At 45.0% G+C, this 26,857-nt stretch overlaps 2 protein-coding genes across 3 annotated transcripts in view; one reads left to right on the top strand and one right to left on the bottom strand.

Moving 5' to 3' along the window:
* Nucleotides 1-2,887: 2,887 nt before the first annotated feature.
* Nucleotides 2,888-9,407, bottom strand: XBP1 (X-box binding protein 1). Its single transcript, XM_035268422.3, is given in 6 exon segments — nt 2,888-4,052; nt 4,356-4,439; nt 4,442-4,501; nt 5,360-5,488; nt 7,935-8,031; nt 9,143-9,407. Coding segments are annotated over 6 exon segments (1,140 nt in total). The 5' UTR covers nt 9,370-9,407; the 3' UTR covers nt 2,888-3,509.
* Nucleotides 9,408-9,518: 111 nt separating this feature from the next.
* The window catches only part of ZNRF3 (zinc and ring finger 3), a 241,112-nt gene continuing 223,773 nt past the window's right edge, over nt 9,519-26,857 (top strand). The window contains exon 1 of one of the 2 annotated variants that reach the window (XM_078337232.1): nt 9,519-9,570. The gene's annotated coding sequence lies outside the window, so the exon portion shown is untranslated. The remainder of the gene's footprint in view (nt 9,571-26,857) is intronic. The other variant, XM_054245692.2, reaches the window with a different exon arrangement.

Genomic DNA, 26,857 nt, shown 5'->3' on the forward strand with positions numbered 1-26,857 from the left:
CCTGGAGTAAGTAGTATTACCTTCTGCCTATAGTTCTGTTCCTATTTTCTCTCTGCTCCAATAGCATATCTAGTAGAAAACCAAGGAGGGTGCCAGGTGCAGTGGCTCATGCCTGTAATCCTAGCATTTTGTGAGGCTGAGGCAGGTAGATCACTTGAGGTCAGGAGTTTGAGACCAACCTGGCCAACATAGTGAAACCCCATTTCTACTAAAAATGAAAGAATTTGTTGGGTATGGTGGCAGGTGCCTGTAATCCCAGTTACTCAGGAGGCTGAGACAGAAGAATTGCTCGAACCCAGGAGGTGGAGGTTGCAGTGAGCTGAGATGGTCCCACTGCACTGCAGCCTGGACGAGAGTTAGATTCAGTCTCAAACAAACAAAAAACAAAGCAAGGGGAGAAAGAGATTGGTGTGACAAGGCCTAGGCATCTTACTACTTGCCTCTTCAATCTCAGTTTTGAGATAACCCTCTGTTCCCTGCAACATGCATGAAAAGAAAAATAGATTAAAAAAAACCCTCTGCATTTAATGGAAATCTTGCTTTGGTTTTGTGGGAATATCTTGATTTTTGGTTCTAACCATTAAATTTGGTGTTTCAATATGAAAATGTCCATGAATACCAGGTGTTTTCTCAAGGCTGAGCATTGTTTAGTAATTTCTACCCATCTCTGCAGGAAATGAAAACCCTAATACTCTACACAGGTTATATATGCCCTGCCTGTCCTGTTAGTGCAGCTGCCTCTTTCATGTGATATCATTGAATATAAATAACTTAAGCCTCAATCTTCAGATGCTTATGCTATAATGATAGAGGCCAAAATACATCTGTAATTACATCTGCCTATATAATCCCTAAATAGATTCTTGGCACTAAGGTTTGCAGAGTTATAGAAAATCATGTGAGATAAAGTTTTCAATCATGGGGTCAGCTGGAGGCTGTTTTTATAAGACAAACTTTTTTTTTTTTGAGACGGAGTTTCGCTCTTGTTACCCAGCTGGAGTGCAATGGCGCGATCTCGGCTCACCGCAACCTCTGCCTCCTGGGTTCAGGCAATTCTCCTGCCTCAGCCTCCTGAGTAGCTGGGATTACAGGCACACGCCACCGTGCCCAGCTAATTTTTTGTATTTTTAGTAGAGACGGGGTTTCACCTTGTTGACCTCGATCTCTTGACCTCGTGATCCACCCGCCTCAGCCTCCCAAAGTGCTGGGATTACAGGCTTGAGCCACCGCGCCTGGCCCTAACTTTTTTTGTTTTAGGCAGTCTTGCTTTGTCACCCAGTCTGGAGTACAGTGCTGCTTATCTTGGCTGACTGCAACCTCTACCCCTTGGCCTCACACAGTCCTCCTACCTCAGCCTCCTGAGTAGCTGGGATCACCGGTGCACACCACCATGCCTATTTTTTTTTTTTTTTTTTTTACTTTTAGTGGAGACAGGGTTTTACCATGTTGTCCAGGCTGGTCTTGAACTCAGCTCAAGCAATCTGCCGGCCTCAGCCTCCCAAAGTGCTGGGATTATAGGTATGAGCCACTGTGCCTGGCCTATAAATTTCTAAAGAAACTTGCCTAAGCAAGCTTGCATTACACTATGGCTTCAGTGACCAGAGCTTGAAGGCAGCTGACTTGCCTCTAGCCACTATACCAAAGGTATTCCTTTTTTTTTTGGAGATAAGTTTTATTCTTGTTGGAGCGAAATGGAGTGCACTCGTACAATTTCGGCTCACTGCAACCTCTGCCTCCTGGGTTCAAGCAATTCTGCCTCAGCCTCCCAAGTAGCTGGGATTATAGGCATGTGCCACCATGCCTGGCTAATTTTATATTTTTAGTAGGGTTGGGGTTTCTCCATGTTTGTCAGGCTGGTCTCTAAACTCCTGACCCCAGCTGATTCACCCACCTCAGCCTCCCAAAGTGTTGGGATTACAGGCAGGAGCCACTGCACCCGGTCTACACCAAAGGCATTATATAGCTCACTTTGCCTTGCTGTTTGGGATTCTCTGAATCCTGCCTCCTTTTTTCTACTCATTAACTTTGATGTCCCCAGAGTTAGTCTTAATAAGTAGGGAACATAGCATTTAAATGCTAAATTGGCATAGAATGATTTCATCTACTGGCATAGGTGAACTTTTTATAAATAAGAAAAGTCCTGTAAAACACTGTAGGATTTGCAAGGAAAAGATGCTATGTAAGGACAAAGAGGTTATCAACTCTTTGAGAGTTGTATTAATGTCTCTAGGATTTTTATTCTTGAAGAGATTTATTCTTTGATGAAACAAGTTGAGTAAATATAATTCTGGAAGAGATTAAAACCCTTCCAATTAGGAGATAATAGCTAACTTTCCAATGTTTAGGATGGTGCCTGGCATATACTAAATGCTTTTAATGCACCATCTCTTTGAATCTTCTCAACAACCTTTAGAGATACCATTATCCAACTTTACAGATGAGGAAATAAGTGATTATATATAACCCCTGGGTTACCCAGTTTACCAGTGGCAGAGTTGAAACTCGGGAATTAGAGTCTACAAAATGCTCTTAATCCCCATTATATGGGCAAGAGAATCTTGATTATGTGATGGTGTGTCTTGTTTAACATTTATAAGATGGTATAACAAATAGTGGTTAGGGTTCTAGCTCTGCCACTTGCTAACTCTGATATTGGTCAATTAGGCTGAAGAATCTGTCTCAGAAAGACAGTAACTACTCAAATTATAGATTATATCACTTACGGCACTCCAGAATTAAAGCAGGCAGTAATTAAGGTGGAAAAGCCTTCAGTCACTTTAAAAGCGGCAGGCTCAATTCAGATGGATAAGTTCCTACCACAGCACACAGAAAAACATCTAGAGAGAAAATAAGGCTTATGGCCCTAGAAGAAATCAAAGAACAAGGATTGCTGCATTGTACCTTTTAATTGCATGGGCAGTTCTGAATAAATGGAGAAAGCACCTTTCAGAATCTATACTAGCAGGAAAAAATTACATTAAGCATTTACATGGTAAATTTCTATAATTTCACAAAAGATTTTTGATCTTACTTGAAGTGTACATGAGGGAAAGCCCTTCAGGCAGGTGGTTCTCTTTGCTTACAGAAGCAAAATAAAGGACCTAAAACTAAAGACAAGCCTGGATGCCAAAAAGGGGGAAGAGACATGGTAAAGACCATTAATAAATTCCATGTCTACTTCAAGACATACATAATAAGTATTTTATACATAATATATATTTTAGGGCAAACTACCACCCTTAAGATAAAAATACAATCTTTAAAAAAGCTGTAGTTCTCAATTACAGTAATATTTCTCAATTACAGTTATGTATCTCAATACCTTGGACTGCTGGATGTCAAAAGACAACACCTGGGGGTCATCTATGAGGTTTGAACAAATGCTTTAGAGGAATTCTCTAGGACTGCATACTCTATTTTGGCTTTCTGAATGAAGCACAACAGGCTTCTCTGCTATCCCCTAGGCAGTCTAATAGTCAAGGAAAAGAGCAACAGTATTGGATCATTCCTTAGACACTAATCAACTGGGGAAAGAGTTCATTGGCAAAAGTGTCCTCCCAAGAATGGTTTACAAGTGGAGAGGACATGTCATTGAAGGGAGAAAGGGAGCCCCCATATCCACAGTCACTGTAAGCATCCAGTAGGCAGGAAGATGGCTTCGGGCAGTGGCTGGATGAAAGCAAATTTGAGATACCCAGCTCTGGTACGAGGTCATCTTCTACAGGTTCTTCCTTCACTGAGACAATGAATTCAGGGTGATCTTTCTCTGAGGGGCTGAGAGGTGCTTCCTCAATTTTCACTACCACATTAGCTTGGCTCTCTGTCTCAGAGGGTATCTCTAAGACTAGGGGCTTGGTATATATGTGGTCAAAACGAATTAGTTCATTAATGGCTTCCAGCTTGGCTGATGACGTCCCCACTGACAGAGAAAGGGAGGCTGATAAGGAACTGGGTCCTTCTGAGTAGACCTCCAGGCTGGCAGGCTCTGGGGAAGGGCATTTGAAGAACATGACTGGGTCCAAGTTGTCCAGAATGCCCAACAGGATATCAGACTGCAAGAGGCAAAAATTAAATGAAGTACAACTATCAGAATACAAGGAAGATCTAACTGGAACACTTCATACTGGGTTCCATAATGTAAATTAGTCATTATGTTATAAGATGATCTCAGGACCCACCAGACCCATTTATCTACACTTCCCTCCATGTCCTGTGTTACCTGGAACTAGGAAGGTAGTTGATGTTCACCTCCAACCCCACCAAAACTGAACTTCTACCCTCATCTGTCTAGTTAGGGATGTCAAGCATCAAACAGATGGAATTACAGCTCTTTAATAAGTCAGAATGATCCCTACCTCTGAATCTGAAGAGTCAATACCGCCAGAATCCATGGGCAGGTGTTCTGGAGGGGTGACAACTGGGCCTGCACCTGCTGCAGAGGCGCACGTAGTCTGAGTGCTGCGGACTCAGCAGACCCGGTCACTGGCCTCACTCCATTCCCCTGGGAGGAAAGACCAAAATGAATAAACAGCTTCAAGTTCCCAAGGAAATGCTTGCCCAGACAGCTGTGATTCTCACTTTCAAGAAAACTAGAAAACTGTCCTTTAGAGCTGAAATCTTTCCCTAACCACTGTTATTTTATTTAAGTCATCAAGAGATAAGAAAAGAGAGGTAAGACTTCCTTATACATTTCCTGCACAATGAAACATTTTTCTTCCTCCAGGCAAAGATTCAAGCAGAACTGACAAATAATATCTTGCTATCCTCAATAACAATAATGTTCTTAGATAATAAAGTTCTATAGCAATTTAAGCCTAGAATCTTTTTGAAAAGTAATTCTTTAAAATTCTTCCTGAACATTACTTTCATAGAGTAAAACTGCCCTATTGTCAATCTCAGACCACTCAATTGTTGTCACTGAATTTGCCATAATCTATAGACTAAAACTCACATACCACCCTTCTCTTATCACAGAGGTATCACTATCACAAAGAATCCTTTCCTTACTCATTCATATTCATCAAAGGACTACTTTAATTTTAGTAGCACTCAAAGTCTGATTTGAGTGGCTCTCTTACTTTGGTGCTCCTTAATGATTGCATGATAATCTTGTTGGCTACTGCATTTGTTAGTACTTGTTCTTACAGAGCCATGTAACTTGTTGATCACTACACACTTAAAAAATGAGTGTCAAGTGCCTTTAGAGGAAGAACACCCTGCCTGCATGAAAATGTCTTAAAACTGAAGGAAATTTTCCAGAACGCTCTTGATCAGAAGTTCAATCTGTAAACATAATCACTGGGTCATGTCACTTGGAACCAGTTCTCACATGAGGCACCAAATAAAGGAGATGATTTACCTTGGCTTCTGCCTCCTCTTCAGCAACCAGGGCATCCATCCCCAAACGCTGTCTTAACTCCTGATTCTCAACTACAAGGCCGTGAGTTTTTTCTCGTAAAAGCTGATTTTCTAGCAAAAGTTTTTGGTTCTGGAAGAAAGTACATAAGAGGCTAACTGAAATAGCTAATTATTTCAGTTAAAAATCTACCTGATTCTTGGTTTCCTTTCCTCTTGAATTTGGAAAACTCTATGCTTGTGTTGTTCATAGTAGGTTTTAGAAAGCTAGGCCATAATTATGAGAAACAATCTACTTGGGTGAGGTGGCTCACGCCTGTAATCCCAGCACTTTGGGAGGCTGAGGTGGGTGGATCATGGGGTCAGGAGACTAGGACCATCCTGGCCAACGTGGTGAGAACCTGTCTCTACTAAAAATGCCAAAAAATTAGCCGGGCATGGTGGCGCACGCTTGTGGTTTCCTCTGCTCAGGAGGCTGAGGTGGGAGAATCGATTGAACCTGGGAGGCGGAGGTTGCAGTGAACTGAGACCGAGCCACTGGTGACAGAGAGAGGGAGACTCAGTCTCAAAATAAAAGAAAGAAAAACAATCTACTTAATAAGTGCCACTTCATGGGGTCAAGAATAACACACTGCTTCCAACTACTAATACTCAATTCAGCAAAGGATGACTTGTGGTTTTAATGTAGATATAATTTTTTTAAAAACCATCTTGGCCGGGTGCAGTGGCTCAAGCTTGTAATCCCAACACTTTGGGAGGCCAAGGTGGGTGGATCACCTGAGGTCAGGAGTTTTAAGAACAGCCTGGTCAGGGTCCAAAGTGGCTCCGGCCGGATGTCGTGGCGCTTGCGAAGGCGAGGTCATGAGTTCAAGGCTAACCTGAGCAACCTTACAAGCTCACACTGATTGGCAAAAAAAAAAAAAAAAAAAAAGAACAGCCTGGCCAACATAGCAAAACCCTGTCTCTACTAAAAAATGCAAAAATTAGCCAGCCGGGCATGGTGGCGGGGCACCTGTAATCCCAGCTAATCAGGGGGCTGAAGCAGGGAGAATTGCTTGAACCTGAAAGGCAGAGGTTACAGTGAGTCAAGACTGCACCATTGCACTCCAGCCTGGGCAGTAGAGCAAGACTCTGTCTAAAAAATAATAATAATAAAATAGAAATAAAAAAATAACTATCTTGAACTGGCAGGTGTTAACAGTGATAGTGGTGACTGTGAATCCAAAATAAGCTAAAAAAAAAAAAAAAAAACTGTTCCTGAAAGACTCATGATTCTTAGAAGAACCAACTAATGATTAAAACTTTAAAAAGAATATATGCAAATTGACCAAGGGGTTAAAAAAATGTAAATAATCTCTATGTATTCAAGATGTGTAATTGTGAATTTTTGGCCATTCTTTTGGAAGAATGTAAAGTTTAAGCAATTATTTCCTATTAGCCTTTGCTAATTTCTTACTACAAACTCACTAAACATTGTTGAATCCATCAACTCTGAGATACATCTAACACCAAAGGCCACAAAGTCAATCACTTCTGCCCTCAACAAGCTTCACCACTTCACCAACTACCTATCTATCCAAACTTAGTTTAACTTTTCTTTCTTTCTTTTTTTTTTTTCCTTAGGGTTTCACTCTGTTGCCCAGGCTGGAGTGCAGTGGCGCAATCTCAATTGACTGCAACTTCTGCCTCCTGGGTCCAAGTGATTCGCATGCCTCAGCCTCCTGAGCAGCTGGGATTACAAGTGCCTGCTATGACATCCGGCTAATTTTTGTATTTTTAGTACAGATGGGGTTTCACCATGTTGGTCAGGCCGGTCTTGAACTCCTGATCTCAAGTAATCTACTCACCTTGGCCTCCCAAAGTGCTGGGATTACAGGCGTGAGCCACCACTGTGCCTGGCCAACTTTTTTTTTTCTTGAGACAGAGTCTCACTCTGTTGCCCACGATGGAGTGCAGTGGTACGATTTCAGCTCACTGCAACCTCCCTCTCCCAGATTCAAAGAATTCTCCCACCTCAACCTCCCTAGTAGCTGGGACTACAGGCACACACCACCATGCCTGGCTAATTTTTTTGTGTGTATATTTTTGGATAGAGACAGGGTTTTACCATGTTGGCCAGGCTGGTCTCAAACTGCTGGTCTCAAGTGATCTGCCCATCTTGGCCTCCCAAAGTGCTGGGATTACAGGCGTGAGCCACCACGCCTGGTCTAGTTTAGCTTTTAATCAATATTCAATTGTATTCTAACAGGGGCTGATACAACTTGGTATGAGAAGCAAATATCAGAACATTCACCAAGGAAGGGTATACAATGGATAAAAGACTGGTCTAGTTTAGCTTTTAATCAATATTCAATTGTATTCTAACAGGGGCTGATACAACTTGGTATGAGAAGCAAATATCAGAACATTCACCAAGGAAGGGTATACAATGGATAAAAGACTGGTCTAGTTTAGCTTTTAATCAATATTCAATTGTATTCTAACAGGGGCTGATACAACTTGGTATGAGAAGCAAATATCAGAACATTCACCAAGGAAGGGTATACAATGGATAAGAGTCTGACTTTAAGTAGTTTTACCTCTTCTTCTAAATCTACCACTTGCTGTTCCAGCTCACTCATTCGAGCTTTCTTTCGATCTCTGGCAGTCTGAGCTGCTACTCTGTTTTTCAGTTTCCTGAGAAGAGAAGGAACATACCACACTGAGTCATTTCGAACCTTATTTATGTCTTTATTTGAAAATTGACCAGCTGGTGCTTTCATTTTTATTTACAGTATCAGATAAACTAATGATTAAATACAGTCTTCTGTCAATCTAGCTCGAAGACCTGCTTTATTCTCTCCCATACTGCATCATCCGCCCACCTCAGACTACTTCCCGTCACAGCACCAGAGCTGGACACACACACTATTCATCTTGCATCATAAAGAACTTTCCTCTTTCCCCATCTATTCCCCCGCTGCTTCCTGTCTCCAACTCTCAACAGGATCCAACTTGACCTCAATAATCTAGTGAAGGCTGCAATCTTCCTATGACATCAGCCCTCCGTCCCCAAGCCCAATTTAGAAAAGGGAGAGGCTGATGCCACTCCCTGATCTCTAGTTTTGGGATCCTAGGCAGTGCCCTGATGATGGGCCGGTATCTGTTGGAGGAGACACATTTTTTAATGTTTTTAAGAATTAGCTGAACTCAGAGGAGACACTTCATAAATCACAAAAGGCACAATGATCACAGAAGAGTGAACATTTACGGACCATTAAATGCTAGGTGCAAGTCTCAATCTCCCCAAAGACCTCCTGAAATAGGTTCCATTGTAAGAATGCAGACACTGAGCTAGACCAGCGAGCTTCCCAGAGCTCCCAGCCCTTTCAACAACTGTTATTTCAGCTCCGCGCCTCTTCACAAATAGTAGTAAACCAAAACAGATTATTCGACTTCATGTCACAGCCCGAGTTCAGAGAGGCTGAGCCACGGGTCTGCGGCCACACAGCAAGAGGGCTTGGAAGACAGGTGCCCGCATTCCCAGCTCAAGTCATCTCTAACCAGAGAGTTAAAAAGTACAGAAAAGAGGCCTGGGCCGCCCTCGGTTCCCGGCGTGGCGGATCTGGTCACTCTGGGGTTCCTGATCCGCCCTGCGACACGCTGGCACCAACCCGCCAGGCCAAAGGCGCCGGAGCCCTGCGGGGCGGCCAGTACTGGGTCACCGCTCCCAGTCCCAGCCCCAGCCCCGACCCCTGCCGCTAGTCCCGGCCTCAGACCCGACCCCAGATCCTGGCCCCTCGCCCACCTCCTCAGCGCCTTCTCCTCGGGGCTCAGGTGCGTAAGGCGCTGTCGCTTGCGCGCCTGGGGCGGTCCCCCACTCGCTGCCTCCGGGCTGGCCCCTCTCTGGGCCGGCACCATGAGCGGCAGGGCCTGGCCGGCTGGGGCTCCGGCGGTGGAGGCGGGCTGCCCCGACAGAAGCAGCACTTTAGGGGCCCGGTCGGCCGGGCTCGGCGCGGCTGCCACCACCACCATTGCTCGAAACTACGCACCACGCGCCGCCGCCACCGCCCAGGGGCCAGCCCCGCAGCGCTCGGCCTTTCTACAGTCGTGGCCCTACGCGATTGGCCAGCGTCGCGTGACGCGCGGCAGAGCTCGGCGTCCATTGGTCTGACCTGCCCGGCGGGGGCGTGTCGAGGGGGCGTCCGGCGTGGCAGCTGCAGTCCCTGGCCAAAGGTATTTGGGGTCCTTTTCCCCTGGGGCGACGGCGGGAGAGTTGCGGAGAGTGTCTTCCACAAACGGATTTTCCCCGCCTAAGCGGACTTATTTCCATTCGGAGTGACAGAATTTAATTCCAAACCGAGAGATTTCCAGACTGACGAATTTTACCGGGACTCACAGTATTACCTCAGCCGGACATCTTATCTCGTGCGCCACTTCGGGCTCCGTCTGGAGCCGAAAGTCGAGATAGAGCGCAGTTCCGCCTTTGGGTTGGAAAAAAGCCTGGATGGAGGTTTCAGTGAGCCGAGATCGCGCCACTGCACTCCAGCCTGGGAGACAGAGCGAGACTCCTTCTCAAAAAAAGGAAAAGAGGCCGGGCGTGGCTACCTGAGTTCTAATGTGCCTTCAGATGTGGGGGAACTCCTTCCTCGCCTCTGAAATGTTTGGGAGAAGTCTTTGGAGGTGTCTTCTAGTTGAGACCTACAGCTTCATATTAAAAGACCTTGGAAAGCTGTAAGAGACTCTTAGAAAAGTCATGTCATGTCATGCCATCTTTTACCTTTATTTTTTGATGCTTTTTTTTTTTTTTTTTGAGACTGGGTTTCGCTACGTTGCCTAGGCTGGAACTCCTGGGCTCAAGCGATCCTCCTGCCTTGGCCTCCCAAAGTCCCGGGATTACAGGTATGAGCCACAGCACCCAGCCTCCCAGCCTCTTTTATTAATTAAGTGAACATTTATTAACGCCAAGAGAATGTTTTGCACTGTGTAAAAAAGAAAGTGCTGGAGGACCCTTTTAGTCCAGCAGGGTGTAGTGAGTAACTGAGTAGAGAAAGCATAAGGTGTGGGATGAGGAAAAAAGATTGATGGATTGCACTTTAATCTTAGTTAATGGGATTTTGAAATTCACTTCCCCAGCTTGTTTTCAAGACTTTTATATTTTTGAGAAACACTTTAAGTCATACTAAAAACAATAATTTGACCCACTGCGGATTGCTGCCCATGAAGTCTTGAACTGTCCAAACCCTTGGGCAGTTTCATATTCTCTCAGTGAGATAAGCTTGATAATTCTTGAATCAGGTGCCATCAGTGTTTTAACACATTTACTAGACATCTGTGATGAGAGCGATAAAATATATAAAATACAAAGTTCTCTGTCTTTGAGGCCAAAGTTCGGTGGCTCACGCCTGTAATCCCAGTACTTTGGGAGGCTGAGGCGGGCAGATCACCTAAGGTCAGGATTTATAGACCAGCCTGGCCAACATGGTGAAACCCCGTCTCTACTAAAAGTAAAAAAATTAGCTGGGCATAGTGGTGCATGTCTGTAATCCCAGCTACTGGAGAGGCTGAGGCATGAGAATTGCTTGAACCTGGGAGGCGGAGGTTGCAGTAAGCCGCAGTAAGTAGAGCTGCTGCACTCTAGCCTGGGCGACAGAGTGAGATTCCATCTCAAAAAAAAAAAAAAAAAAAAAAAAATTAGCCAGCCTTGGTAGCATGCACCTGTAGGCTCAGCTACTAGAGAGGCTGAGGTGGGAGGATCATTTGAGCCCAGGAGATTGGGGCTGCAATGAGCCGAGATGGTGCCACTGCATTCAAGCCTGGTGACAGAGTGAGATCCTGTCTCAAAAGAAAAAATAAGTGTATAAAACAAAGACTGAAATGATGAAAATGATTGATCCACAAATCACAATGGGAGATAAATACAACTCTCAGAATCAAGAGAGAGAGCAGACAGAAAAGATTTGAACAGCACAACTTTCCTCCCAACCAAGGACCTATGTTTTTTCAACCAAGAAACATTCCCACCTTTTTTTTTTTGAGATGACGTCTCGCTTTGTTGCCGAAGCTGGAGTGCAGTGGTACGATCTCAGCTCACGGCAACTTCTGACTCTTGGGATCAAGTGATTCTCCTGCCTCAGCCTTCCAAGCAGCTGGGATTACAGGCACACACCACCATGACTGGTTAATTTATTTTTTATTTTTTGACTGGTTAATTTTTGTATTTTTAGTATAGACAGGGTTTGACCATCATGGCCAGGCTGTTCTGGAACTCCTGACCTCAAGTGATCCACCCAAGTTGGCCTCCCAAAGTGTTGGGATTATAGGCATGAGCCACCGGACCTGGCAAAATCTTGATATTTTCATTTCTTTGGGGTAAAAATACCTAGAAGTGGAATTACAATATCATATGGTAAATACTATGTTTAAAGTTTTCAGAAACTTAGCAGCTTTCCAAAGTGGCTTTGGGTAATACCATTTTACATTCCCACCAGTGATGTACTGCTTTTTTATGTTGCTATTGTAGATTGTTATTTAACTCTTTCATGGTTGTCCAACTTTTCATTGTTCATGTTTTATGCTTTCCCAACTGGATTTCAACAAGCTCATTCAGATGCAGAAGCTATGGTTAATCATGGTTACATTTTTTGTGTGTTCTGTGTTTCCGATAGTGCTGAGTACATACTAGGCATTCAATAAATATTTCTGAATGACTATTGAATAGTTAGATTATCTGCAATTTTTTTTTTTTTTTTTGAGATGGAGTCTTGCTATGTTGTCAGGCTGGAGTGCAGTGGCATGATCATAGCTCACTACAGCCATCAACTCCTGGGCTCAAGCTTAAGCAGTCCTCCTGCCTCAGCCTCCCAGATAGCTAGGACTACAGGCACAAGCCACCACACCTGGCTTCCTGAACAATTTTGAAATTTATTTAGTCAATAAACAGGGAGATGCAGAAATGAGTCAAAGAGCTTTCAAGAAGCATACAGTATGATGCAGAGATACAGACAAGTAATAGTGCTGCAGCTATTATGCTGGAAGTTTGTGGGGGACATGTAGGAACAAAGCAGGTATAGATTGATGTTTGACCTGACTTTAGAGCAGTGATCTCAATAAGGGAGATCTTGGCCCCCAGGGGACATTCTGCCGTGTCCAAAGACAATTTTGGTTGTCACAACTTGGAAGAGGAGAGATGTACCACTGGCAGCGGGTGGGCAGTGGCACCTCTCTCCTCTTCCAAGTTGTGACAACCCCATCTCAAAATAAAATAAAAATTGCTTGGGAGAAGAATAGGAAAATAATTCAGGAATTCTGGGTCCGTGATGCCATGATTTCAACACTCATTGTTAAGGACTCACATGTCCTGTGCCTTTGCTTGATGTTGTATTTTATAGATTCCAATTCTAGGGTAAAGAGGCAGATTCTGGCAAGGAAGTTATGTTGCTTATTGTTTTTAACATACCAATTAAAATGGAAAAGGAGGCCGGGCGCCGGTGGCTCAAGCCTGTAATCCCAGCACTTTGGGAATCTGAGGTGAGTGGATTCCAGGAGTTCTGAGCCAGCCTGGGCAACAAAGTGGGACGCTCTCTCTACAAAAATACAAAAATTAGCCAGGAGTCAGTGTGTGCCTGTAGTTGCAGCTACTTGGAAGGCTGAGGTGGGAGGATCACTTGAGCCCCAGAGGTCAAGGCTGCAGTCAGGCATGGTAGTATAGTGCCACTGCACTCCAGCCCGGGTGACAGAGAGAGACCCTGTCTCAAGAAAAAGAAAAAGAAGAAAAAAGGAAAGGAATGCAGAGTTTAGGAAAACCTTTTATATTCTCACAAATAAAAATGAAACACTCTTAAATGATTTGGGAGAGAATGAAGAGGAAATTTCTATATAATATTTTTGTTTTCCTGATGGAATCAAAGTTGAATCAGTCTTGCAGAAAATGCAGTGTACACTTGTATACTCTTCTCAGTTCTAATTTCCTCTAATGTTGTCATCTTAGATTATTGTGTTACATGTCATAACTAAGAAAACATCTTTTTTTTTTTAAATGTTTTATAAAGACGGGGTTTCACCATGTTGGTCAGGCTGGTCTTGAACTCCCAACCTCAGGTGATTCGCCCGCCTTGGCCTCTAAAGTGCTTGGATTACAGGCATGAGCCACCTCGCCCGGCCAGAAAACATCTTAAAAAAAAAGAAAATGACTTGAATGCATAGGACTTCATTATTCTCCAGAAATAGGTGAAGTCATGTTGGTTTGCTAGGACTATTGACCCTGTATTTCCAATTCTATTAGTATGATTCTAAAGAAAGACATTTACAAACCGTTCAAATAATGTTGTAGGCAGGAAATCCTCTTGGTCATGTTGACGGGTATTTCCTTCAGTCCTGTGGCTGCCCACCCCTTTCTGGAAAAAAACGTTGCAAAACTTCCTGAAGTTCACTTGTGCGCATTTGGGTTCTAAGAAATTCAGTACTTCTTTGGCACCTACAAAATGCTGCAGTTCATTTGCTCAGTCAATTAAAATGACACTAAAAGGGCATGACAACAAAAGGAAAAGATTCATTCAAAAAATGTGAAGATACCACATGGCTCTTTTTCACTTGGCACAGACCTAGCTCTGCATTTGGTTTTGGCGGTTTTTTTTGGTTTGTTTTTTTTTTTTGAGACGGAGTTTCGCTGTTGTTACTCAGACTGGAGTGCAATGCATGATCTCGGCTCACTGCAACCTCCACCTTCTGGGTTCAGGCAATTCTTCTGCCTCAGCCTCCCGAGTAGCTGGGACTATAGGCACGCACCACCATGCCCAGCTAATTTTTATATTTTTAGTAGAGACGGGGTTTCACCTTGTTGACCAGGATGGTCTCGATCTCTTGACCTCGTGATCCACCCGCCTTAGCCTCCCAAAGTGCTGGGATTATAGGTGTGAGCCACCACGCCTGCCTGGTTTTTTTTTTTTTTTTTTTTAAAGAAAGCACAAACTCTCTATTGTTGGTAACTGTTCTTTATGCTGAGGTTCAAAGGTGGCAAGAGAAGCAAGTTTTATCTTGTTTGAAAGAAGCTTAGCCGGATGCTGTGGGTCACACCTGTAATCCCAGCACTTTGGGAAGCTGAGGTGGGGCGATCCCTTGAACCTAGGAACTCAAGACCAGCCTAGGCATGGTGAAACCCCATCTCTACAAAAAATACAAAAAATTAGCCAGGCATGGTGGCATGCACCTGTAGTCCCAGCTCCTCAGGAAGCTGAGGTAGGAGAATCACCTGAGCCCAGGAAGTTGAGGCTGCAGTGAGCCATGATCATGCCACTGCATTCCAACCTGGGTGACAGAGTGAGACCCTGTCTCAAGAGAAAGAAGTTTAAGTGCCATAAGCCCCCTTCATTACTCCTATAAGAAAGAAAACCAGTTCATTAGTACTGAAATGTTTAAACTTTTTATTTTGGCATAATTGAAGTGTACAGAAAAATTTTTTTCTTTTCTTTTTTGAGACAGAGTCTCATTCTGTCACCCAGGCTGGAATGCAGTGGCATGAGCTCAGCTCACTGCAACCTCTGCCTTTCAGGTTCAAGGAATTCTTCTGCCTCAGCCTCCCAAACAGCTGGGACTACAGGTGCCCACCACCACACCTGGCTAATTTTTTGTATATTTAGTAGAGATGGGTTTCACCATCTTGGCCAGGCTGGTCTCAAACTCCTGACCTCAGGCGATCCACCTGCCTAGGTCTCCCAAAGTACTGAGATTACAGGTGTGAGCCACAGTGCCCAGCCAAATGTACAGAAAAGTTTCAAAGCTAGCACAGATAATTCTCATGCACCCCCTCACCCAGTTCCTGTTTCCCCTAACATTATCAGCTTACACCACTATGGCACATTTGTCAAAACTGAGAAACCAACAATGACACATTGCTAGGAACTAAACTCTAGTCTTTCTTTGGATTTCACCAGTTTTTCCTTTAATTACCTTTTCCTGTTCCAGGATCCTGCATTGGTGTTAATTACTTGGCTTCTGGATACACCTACTTTTGCAGATGTTTCATGATTAATTTCAGCAAACCATATTTATCTGAAGAGCTTAATTTACTCAAGTTCAATCTTCCCACACACACACCCTGGGGCTTTGACTTTAAAATGGCAACAACTGATCCCTCCCTCCTTCTTTAGTGAGGTGGGTTAGCCTTTGGGTGAAGCTGAGAATTTGTGCATGACCTGGCTTATGGAAGACTAGATTTCCTGAGAATGGTCTAGGGACTCTCAGCATTTTAAAAAATATCTGTTTTTATTGTTTTGTTTTGAGACAGAGCCTCACTCTGTTGCCCAGGCTGGGGTACAGTAGTGCGATCTAGCTCACCACAACCTCTGCCTCCTGGGTTCAAGTGATTCTCCTGCCTCGGCCTCCTGAGTAGCTGGGGCTACAGGCACCTACCACCACACCTGGCTATTTTTTTTTTTTTTTTTTTTTTTTTTGGTATTTTTAGTAGAGACAGAGTTTCAATATGTTGGCCAGGCTAATCTTGAACTCCTGACCTTAAGTGATCCGCCCACCTTGGCCTCCCTAGCGCTGGGATTACAGACATGAGCCACTGCACCGGGCCAAAATATCCTCTTATTTATATTGACTGTGCACATCTGATATTCATGTGGGATAAGATAGCAAGCTGTACTTTTTCCATTCTTTCTTTTTTTTCCCCTCCATGGAAACAGCTAGGATTTATGTGGTTCCAAGAGCCACCTGGGTAAAATATAGACCCAACTCTGTTTTGGGGAATAAAGGTGATATGAGAAGAAAAAACCTTCAGAAACAGATTAGGAAGTCTAATTATGTTGCTTCAGAGAACACTGGGAGAGAGACCATTCATCTTCCATTCATTCATCTTCCATTCCCAGACCTTGTAAGAAGAGTCACTGTAAAATGGGGGCAAGAAGCATTGGCTTATGAAATACACAGACATAGGTAGGTTTCCAGCTCCACGACATCCTAGCTATGTAACCTTGGACAAGTTGTTATCCTCTTTGAGCCTCAGTTTCCTTGTCTCCAAAATGAGGACTGAGCTTTGAATAAGATAATGTATTTAACACAGCACATGACATAGAGAAAACGCATAGTATCTGTAAACTATTATTATTACCAAAGGCAGTTCATCCTAATTACCAACAGGTATTCCCAAACTCTTAGTCTATCATTAATCTCATCCTTTTTTTCCATCTATAAATATTTGGTAGCCAAGTGCTGAGTGCAGTGGCTTATGCCTGTAATCCCAGCACTTGGGAGGCCAAGGCGAGTGAATTACTTGAGATCAGGAGTTGAAGACCAGCCTGGCCAACATGGTGAAACCTCATCTCTACTAAAAATACAAAAAACTGGGCATGGTGTCATGCACCTGTAGTCCCAGCTACTCAGGAGGCTGAGGTAGCAGAATCGCTTGAACCCAGGGGAGGCAGAGGTTGCAGTGAGCTGAGATTGTGCCACTGCACTCCATCCTGAGCAACAGAGTGAGTGAGACTCTGTCTGAAAAAAAAAAAAGGTATTTGGTAGCCAAGAAGTTTGACAGTTCCCAGAGGTCTACGTGAAACAATGGGGTACCCATGTCTTCAAAATATGTCTAAGTAGGTATAAAATTTGATCACTGGTCACAGCAGAAATGGGGTTCACAAAGCAGGAAAAATGTCACATTGATGGACCTTGAATAAGCTTTCTCCAGTTGCCCCCTCCCCAAACTGGAAACAAAATGCCCATCTGACCAATAAGTGGGCTGGACCTGGTCACAGGCTGCCAATTATCTCCCCTGTTAGTGTGACCTGGAACAAAATTCCCAGCAGAGGACAGCAAACATTTGCTGAGCACACAGACCTGTGACCCTACTACGTGAGATTCTAGAGGTAGGGTTTGAATTACGCCATAACTGTGGGTTGGTGGCTTCTGGGGAGGTGCTCTATAGTAAACAAGGCGTGTGAGGCAGTCAGGCCTGGGAAAGAAGAGGTTGGCATCTGCAGTTTGAAAATGTGAGTCTGCTGTTTTATTTTTACTTTCAGAGACAGTGCCTTGCTCTGTTGCCCAGCTGGAGTATAATGGTGCAATCATAGTTGACTATGACCTCAAACTCCTGAGCTCAAGCAATCCTCCCGCCTGAGCCTTCCAAGCACGCTGCCATGCCCATCTGATTAAAAACAATCTTTTGTTGTTGTTGTAGAGAAGGGAGTCTTGCTATGTTACTCAGGTTGGTCATGATTTCCTGGTCCCTAGTGATCCTCCTGCCTCAGCCTCCCAAGCACACCACTACACCTGGCTAATTTTTTAATTTAGTTATTAATTAGCTCTCTTTATAACTGGCTTATTTTTACTTTTTGTAGAAAAGGAGTCTTGTTATGTTGCCTAGCCTGGTCTTAAAATGCGATTCTGTCGTTTTTATAAAACACAATCATTTTCCATCTGAAACAAGTTGCATTTTCTAGGATAAAATTCCAGAATTATAGACTACAGAGTAGTCATTAGGACTCACAATGTGTTTCCAAAAAATACCTGCTGGCCGGGCACGGTGGCTCAAGCCTGTAATCCCAGCACTTTGGGAGGCCAAGGCAGGTGGATCACGAGGTCAAGAGATCCAGACCATCCTGGTCAACATGGTGAAACGCCGTCTCTACTAAAAATACAAAAAATTAGCTGGGCATGGTGGCACGTGCCTGTAATTCCAGCTACTCAGGAGGCTGAGGCAGGAGAATTGCCTGAACCCAGGAGGCGGGGGTTGCGGTGAGCGGAGATCGTGCCATTGCACTCCAACCTGGGTAACAACAGTGAAACTTCGTCTCAAAAAAAAAAAAAAAGCTTGCCAATGTCTGTACTTTCAGCGATCTATATGTAACCTCTTGGAGTAGTGGAGAGGTTAAGCAACTTGCCCAAGGTTACCTAGCTAGGATGTAGTGGAGCTGAAAACCTACCTATGTCCATCTATTTCATAAGCCAATGCTTCTAGCCCCCCCGTTACAGTGCCTATTCTTTTTTTTTGAGACGGAGTTTCGCTCTTGTTACCCAGGCTGGAGTGCAATGGCGCGATCTCGGCTCACCGCAACCTCCGCCTCCTGGGTTCAGGCAATTCTCCTGCCTCAGCCTCCTGAGTAGCTGGGACTACAGGCATGCGCCACCATGCCCAGCTAGTTTTTGTATTTTTAGTAGAGATGGGGTTTCACCATGTTGACCAGGATGGTCTCGATCTCCTGACCTCGTGATCCACCTGCCTCGGCCTCCCAAAGTGTTGGGATTACAGGCGTGAGCCACCGCACCCGGCCTACAGTGACTATTCTTACAAGGTCTGGGAATGGAAGATGAATGAATGAAATATGAATGGTTTCTCTCCCAGTGTTCTCTGAAGCAACATAATTCTACTTCTTTCTTTGTTCTTCCTACTTTCTTCTTTGTTCTTGTTTTTCTCTTCTCATATCCCCTTCATTCACCAAAACAGAGTTGGGTCTGTATTTTACCCAGCTGGCTCTTGGAACTGCATAAATCCTGGCTGTTTTCATTTTTTAAAAATTATGAGATTAACTACCAAACTTAAGCTGTAAGTTGTGGGTCAGCTCTTGACTCTGCTAGAAAACCTTGAATAAAGCATCAACTTCTTTGAGAGCTTCCTTTTGTTTTCCTTCACTGCTGTTGTTTGTTTCTACCGGAAAATGTGGAAATGTGTGTGAAAGTGACCTAGTAGAGTGCCTGGCACACAGGAAGGAGTTTGTTGAATTTATAGTTCCAGGCCCCAGAACAAAGACAGCCCATCTTAGCCTAAGCCACTCTGACTTTGCTTTAGGAAATACTGCCTAGATATCTAAAGGAGCGTGATAGCAACTGGAACCAACTGTTTTTAAGGTCTGCCTGCCCACCAATGGCCCCCTCAGGCCCTAGGAAGTGTGTGGAGTTGCCTGGAACAGACCCTGACTCGGAAGGTCTGTACAGAGACAGTGCGGATGAAGAAATGAATGCAGATTCCACAACAATCCAGAGATATGTGCAAGATGGGGGATAAGGGTTCTTCTGAGTCATGTTCTAGGTGACCAGGTGCCTTTACAACTCTGAGAATCTGTGAATATGTTTTATTCTTACCTTATGAGATAAAGGAGTAAAGAAGACAGCTGCCCTGGATACAGCTTTGGGTGGGAATAAACATTTATCAAATACAAGTGTTTCAGTAATGTCTTGAAAAATCTGCTGGGCGCGATGGCTAACCCCTATAATCCCAGCACTTTGGGAGGCTGAGGCCGATGGATCATGAGGTCAGGAGTTCGAGACCAGCCCAGCCAATTTGGTGAAACCCCATCTCTACTAAAAATACAAAAATTGGCCCGGCATGGTGGCATATGCCTGTAGCCCCAGGTGCTCAGGAGGCTGAGGCAGGAGACTTGCTTGAACCTGGGAGGCTGAGGTTGCAGTGAGCTGAGATCACGCCACAGCACTCCAGCCTAGGTGACAGAGCAAGACTCTGTCTCAAAAAAAAAAGGCTGGGCACCGTGGCTCCACGCCTGTAATCCCAGCACGTTGGGAGGCCGAGGCTGGCGGATTACCTGAGTCAGGAGTTCAAGACTAGCCTGGCCAACATGGTGAAACCCTGTCTCCATTAACAAAAAAAAAAAAAAAAAAAAAAGAGAGAGAAAGCAGATTTGTTCAGGATTGCTGGAAAGTGTATTATTTTATTCTAAGTTTCACTTAAAAGTCTTACGAAAGGCCAGGCACGGTGGCTCATGCCTGTAATCCCAGTATTTTGGGAGGCTAAGGCAGGTGGATCGCTTGAGCCCAGGCATTCAAGACCAGCCTAGGCAATGTGGTGAAACCCCGTTTCTAAAAAAATACAAAAAACAGCTGGGCATGGTGACAGCTACCTGGGAGGTTGGGGTGGGAGGAGGGAGGATGACTTGAGCCCAGGAGGTTGAGGCTGCAGTGAGCCAAGATTGTACCACTGCATTCCAGCCTGGGCAACAGAGTGAGAACCTATCTTAAAAAAACAAAAAACAAGGCCGGGCGCGGTGGCTCAAGCCTGTAATCCCAGCACTTTGGGAGGCCGAGGCGGGTGGATCATGAGGTCAAGAGATCGAGACCATCTTGGTCAAAATGGTGAAACCCCATCTCTATTAAAGATACAAAAAATTAGCTGGGCATCGTGGCACGTGCCTGTAATCCCAGCTACTCAGGAGGCTGAGGCAGGAGAATTGCCTGAACCCAGGAGGCGGAGGTTGCGGTGAGCCAAGATCGCGCCATTGCACTCCAGCCTGGGTAACAAAAGTGAAACTCCGTCTCAAAAAAAAAACAAAAACAAAAAAAAGTCTTGGGAGCCAGTGTGGTGGCTCATGCCTGTAATCCCAATACTTTGGGACGCCAAGGCAGGTGGATCATGAGGTCAAGAAATCAAGACCATCTTGGCCAACATGGTGAAACCCCATCTCTACTAAAAATACAAAAATTAGCTGGGTGTGGTAGCACACGCCTGTCTGTAGTCCCAGTTACTTGGGAGGCTGAGACAGGAGAACTGCTTGAAGCCAGAAGGCAGAGGTTGCAGTGAGCTGAGATCATGCCACTGAACTCCAGCTGGGCAACATAGTCAAAAAAAAAAGGAAAGAAAACTGTGTTTTCAGTGATTTTCCCCAAGCCTTTTTTTTTGGGGGGGGGGCTACTGCACCTGGCCGAAAACACCATTTTCTTTTTTTTTTTTTTTTAACTTGTACATGTCAAGGAAGAAAACACAGCTTTCTAAAGGGACTTCTCTGGCCTGGGGCAGTGGCTCACTCCTGTAATCCCAACACTTTGGGAGGGTGATGCAGGTAGATCACCTGAAGCCAGGAGTTTGAAACCAGCCTCGCCAACATGGTGAAACCCCATCTCCACTGAAAATATAAAAAATTAGCCGGGCATGGTGGTGCATGCCTATAATCCCAGCTACTCTGGAGGCTGAGGTAGGAGAATCACTTGAATCCAGGAGACAGAGGCTGTGGTGAGCTGAGATCGTGCCGTTGCACTCCAGCCTGGGCAACAAGGGAGAAACTGTCTCAAAAAAATAAATAAAAAATAAAGGGACTCCTCTAATCTTGACCAAGGTAGAAGGCAGTGTCCCACACTCTCTCAGGTACCAGCATAAGAGGGAGGAGAACAATTTGCTTTTGTGCAGACTTGAGGTTCTCCTGAAATTCACCACCCTTTACCTGTGTTCAATCATTTGCATTCAGTGTTTTTTTATTTGGTGTCCAGAAGCTGAGTATGATTAGCCATTACAACTGCAATAAACTGATATTTCTAGCATCGTGATCATAACCACTGCCAGAAAAGCTTGGATTTGGAGTCATGAATTCATCCTGAACACTGTGCTGCCTTTATCTTGCTCTCAGGGGAGCAGAATCCAGAAGAGGAGAGAGACATGCAAATAGTTCCAATGCAATGTAACTGTAACCATCCCTAAGTGGTGATACTGAGGAAAGAGAAAGATGCTTGGCTCCCCAGGGCCATCAGGGAAGACTTTATAAAGGAGAGGATATTCAAATGGGCTTTGAAGGATGAGTAAGAGTTTGCACAAAATTTAGCTTCTTTTCTTCTTGCCTCTTTTCCCTGCCAAAGAAGCCAGATGCCACCTGCACCTGAGACAGAATTTCAAGAAAGCAATAATAGTTCATCTGGTACTAAAAATGACTTGAAACTAAAGAAAAAAATATATTCAGCCTTAACACCTGCTACTGTCCCCAAGTCAGTATAAGAAGATCCTTCTAGATTTCTGTAGATACTTATTTTAACTCTTATCCCTTGTCTCCTTCCTACATTCACTCCAGCCCCTTCAACACTTCCTTTATAAAGATATCTATAATTTTTTTTTTTTTGAGATGGAGTCTTGCTCTGTCACCCAGGCTGGAGGGCAGTGGTGTGATCTCAGATCACTGCAACCTCCACATCCCAGGATCAAGCAATTCTTGTGCCTCAGCCTCCCAAGTAGCTGGGATTACAGTTGCCTGCCACTACACCCACCTAACTTTTGTACTTTTAGTAGAGATAGGGTTTCACCATGTTGGCTAGGCTGGTCTCGAACTCCTGACCTCAGGTGATCTACCTGCCTTGGCCTCCCAAAGTGCTGGTATCACAGGCATGAGCCACTGCACCTAACCTTAATCAATAACTTTTTTTTTTTTTAAGACGGAGTTTCACTCTTGTTACCCAGGCTGGAGTGCAATGGCGCGATCTCTGCTCACCGCAACCTCCGCCTCCAGGTTCAGGCAATTCTCCCGCCTCAGCCTCCTGAGTAGCTGGGATTACAGGCACGTGCCCTATGCCCAGCCAATTTTTTTTATTTTTAGTAGAGATGGGGTTTCACCATGTTGAGCTGGATGGTCTCGATCTCCTGACCTCGTGATCCACCCGCCTCGGCCTCCCAAAGTGCTGGGATTACAGGCTTGAACCACCGTGCCCGGCAATAACTTTGTTTTTAAATGGGAGACAGGATGTGTGTGTGTGTGTGTGTGTGTGTGTGAGAGAGAGAGAGAGAGAGAGAGAGAGAGAGAGAGAGAGAATGAGAGAATATCCTTCTCCATTTCTGCATTTGGCCTTAAATTTTACACACTCACCACCTTCACTTCCCTGGGAAAGCGCTTCAGGTCTCTGGGGCTTGGACAGTGTTACTGATCTCCCTTGGAGGCCCAGGAGAGATATCTCTGGGATCAGGAGCTGGGATGGAACCCAGGGCTCCAAAGATGGGACAAGGCTATGCTCTGTGTACCTGTCCTGCCTCCTCACTTTGAAAAATGAGGTAGACGACCTTTTGTATTTCCTCTTGTTTTCTTTCTGCACCCCACTTGGCTTGGCAGCCATAAATCCACACTGTTTCCTTCTTGGCATTTCTTAAATGTGTTCTGCCTGAATTAAAAGCTGAAAAGGGGGAGGCCCAGTAGACCTTGAAATGTTTAGCTTGCCTTCTGTCCTTGGCCACCTGCTTGACAGGTCCCACAGCTCTCCTGGGAGAGTGAGCAGCTGACGAAATCCCAGAGGCCCTGAAACCTCTCTTCCAGTAACTGCCCATGTTTGCATATCCTGGTTCAAGAACAGGAACTGCTTGTTGGAAACTGATCAGGGAGCTAAAGTTACTGATTAAGTGGATTAGCTTCCAGCTGCAGGCAGTGTCCTCCCTGAGAAAGAGGGAATCTGTAGGGTTGTTTTTACAGATTAAAATCTCTCTTATTTGTCCACTTTCTACTTCTAAAAGTTCTTGGAACCCGTTTCCAGGAAAAAGCCAGGTAAGACAGAGTAGGGAAAAACAGTAAGCCTTGTTTTTATCTTCTATACTTTAAAGTTCCCTTTATTTTCAGAGAGACATACATGAGGATGTCTGAAATAAGTCAACTTTAGGAAGGATAGCTAAAGAGTGTTGGACATGTGCCAGGCACTGTGTGAGCACTTGGCATCTGATCTCTCTTTGGTTCCTGCAAGTTAGGAATTGGCTCCGTTTCTCAGAGGAGAATGAGGCCCCCTGAAGTTAAGCCCATGACCATGAAATTAGTCAGTGGTGGAACTGGGGTCTTATGTTTTTGAGACAGGGTCTCACTCTGTTGCTCAGGCTGGAGTACAGTGGTGCCATCACAGCTTACTGTAGCCTCTACTTCCCAGGTTCACATGATCTTCCCACCTCAGTCTCCCACATAGCTGAGACTATAGGTGCATGCCGCCATGCCCGGCTAATGGAACTGGGATTCAAATCTAGATTCCTTGCCCTGTGTCCTGGAGGTTGGCCAGTCATGGAAAAGATCCAGGCCTAATCCACTGCTTTTAGGATGTGACACTTCTCAGTAAACTCAGTGACCCCTTCTTTCAGTAATTTGCATTTTATTAGATAGAAACTGAAAATCATGTCAAGGTGTCTGAAACCAGCAAAAGAATGGTTTTTGGTTTTTTTTTGGTCTTTGTTCCCATTCCTTGGTTGTGGTTGGGGGCTGGGTGACATTTGCTGTGCAGACAATAGCCCAGGAGCCAGGCAGAGTCCACACCTAGCTAAGTAAATAGCACTCGAAGGCCCTCGCAGCTCATGCAAGCTCCCCAAGGGTGCCTTGCTTTGAGAGACAACCACGAGAATGTGCTTGCCCTTGGACTGGGAGCCTGGAATCCAGAGCTCTGGTCCTAGTTCTACTGTTATTAACACTTGCACCTCTCTGTTCCTCATCTCTGAAGTGAAGAAAACCAAGCTGATGATGTTTGAGGCCTGAGGCTGCAGGAGTCAGTTTGACTTGGGCAGTGCAGCCTGGTGGTTAGGCACACAGATAATAGAATCCAGTTGCCTGGGGTCCAGTGTGAGTTCGTGGCTCGACAAGGTGGAGCCTGTAATCCTAGCACTTTCGGAGGTCAAAGTGGGAGACCAGTGTAGACAACAGAGCAAAACCTAGTTTCTACAAAAAATAAATAATTAATTGGGCAGGGTGGTGTGCACCTGTAGTCCCAGCTACTTGGGAGGCTGAGGTGGAATGGGAGGATTGCTTGAGCCCAGGAATTCAAGACTGCTGTGAGCTATGATCACGCCACTGCACTCCAGTCTGAGTGAGAGAGCAAGACCTCGTTCCTTTTGGAAAACTGTTTCTGAGACAGAGTCTTGCTTTGTTACCCAGGCTGGAGTGCGATGGTACAATCTCAGCTCGCTGTAACCTCTGCTTTCCAGGTTCAAGTGATTCTCCTGCCTCAGCCTCCTGAGTAGCTGGGACTACAGGCATGCGCCACCATGCTTTGACTTACCTTTTTTGGTAGGAAAACTTAAGTTCAACTAAAGCAAGTTAAGAAACTTAAAAAAATAAAAAAGAAAAGAAATTCAAGTTACCTCTAAAAGTTAAAGCTTAGTTCAGGGCTGGTACTTAATATATCTTAGGAATTATTATTGATTCTCAAATTCCGCAAATATTCACTGATTGTCTGGCACATTTGGGGGCTTTGCACTAGTTCTGTTGATGATAAAATGGTATTTACACATGAACTTTGTTTCAAGGGGCCCACAGCCCAGGAGGAATGCACACATGACTATGTGTGTCTGACACAGAAATAACTGTCATACATGAGATTAAAAACTGCTCGCCGGGTGCAGTGGCTCAAGCCTGTAATTCTAGCACTCTGGGAGGCCAAGGCGGGTCAATCACTTGGGGTCGGGAGTTCGAGACCAGCCTGATCAATATGGAGAAACCCAGTCTCTACTAAAAATACAAAATTAGCCAGACGTGATGGTGCATGCCTGTAATCCCAGCTACCCAGGAGGCTGGGGTTGGAGAATCGCTTGAAGCCAGGAGGCAGAGGTTCCAGTGAGCCAAGATCATGCCACTGCACTCCAGCCTGGGCAACAAGAGCAAAACTCCATCTCAAAAACAAAACAAAACAACAACAACAACTGCTTTGGGTTGGGCATGGTGGCTCACGCTTGTAGTCTCAGCATTTTGGGAGGCAGCCTGCGCTCAAGTGATCCTCCCACCTCATGCTCCCAAATGTGAGCCATTGCACCTGACTCAAAATATCACATTTTTAAATAAAGAAGGATCAGTATTCTTGGTGTTTCTTTTTGCTGCAGGGTCTGATGTGGTGCATATAGCACTGCTGTCCTGAGTCCCTTGGGGCCTCTGTATTAGACATGGAGTCATATGCCCGCAGCTTAGTGTTCATCATTATCTCTTGTGTGTATTTCCCTTCCCCTTTCCATCAAGACCTTCCATGGGGACCAAGTGGCCCTGTGTGCCCAGGACTGAGGGGTTTCCTGAGATGGGGGATTTTCAGTGCTTAAACTGGGCCAGTTCCAGCAAAACAGGATGGTTTGTCACCCGATTAGAGAAAGAAGCAGGGACTGGATCTTTTTTTTTGAGTCAGGATCTCACTCTCGCCCATGCTGGAGTGCAGTGGTGTGATCATGGCTCACTGCAGCCTCCATCTCTCAAGCTCAAGCGATTCTCCTGCCTTAGCCTCCTGAGTAGCTTGGACAACAGACATGTACCACCATGCCCAGCTAATAGGGACTGGATCTTATGTTTGTACCTTTGTAACCCTAAAGTCACTTGATAGCCCTCAGTAACTATTTTTTTTTCTTTTGAGTTGGAGTTTCGCTCTTGTTGCCCAGGCTGGAGTCAATGGTGTGATCTCAGCTCACTGTAACCTCCGCCTCCCAGGTTCAAGTGATTCTCCTCTCTCAGCCTCCCGAGCAGCTGGGGTTACAGGCATGCACCACCATGCCCGGCTTATTTTGTATTTTTACTAGAGACAGAGTTTCTCCATTGGTCAGGCTGGTCTTGAACCCCTGACCTCAGGTGATCCACCCACCTCGACCTCCCAAAGTGCTGAGATTACAGGCATGAGCCACCGCACCCAGCCCCTCAGTAACTATTATTGGCCAAATTTGTCCTCTTTGGCAGAGCACCTGGCAGGGACTCAGTACATCCCTAATCAGTTACTCATTTGAGACATAGAAAGGTTAAAAGTGAGGCAGCCAGGACCTGGTGGCAAATTCCCTTGGCTCCAGCAATAGGCCTGTCTAGCTCCTGAACCTCTGACCTACTGCTGCTCATCCATG

This window comes from Callithrix jacchus, chromosome 1 (genome assembly GCF_049354715.1).
Source record: "Callithrix jacchus isolate 240 chromosome 1, calJac240_pri, whole genome shotgun sequence".
NCBI lineage: Eukaryota > Metazoa > Chordata > Mammalia > Primates > Cebidae > Callithrix > Callithrix jacchus.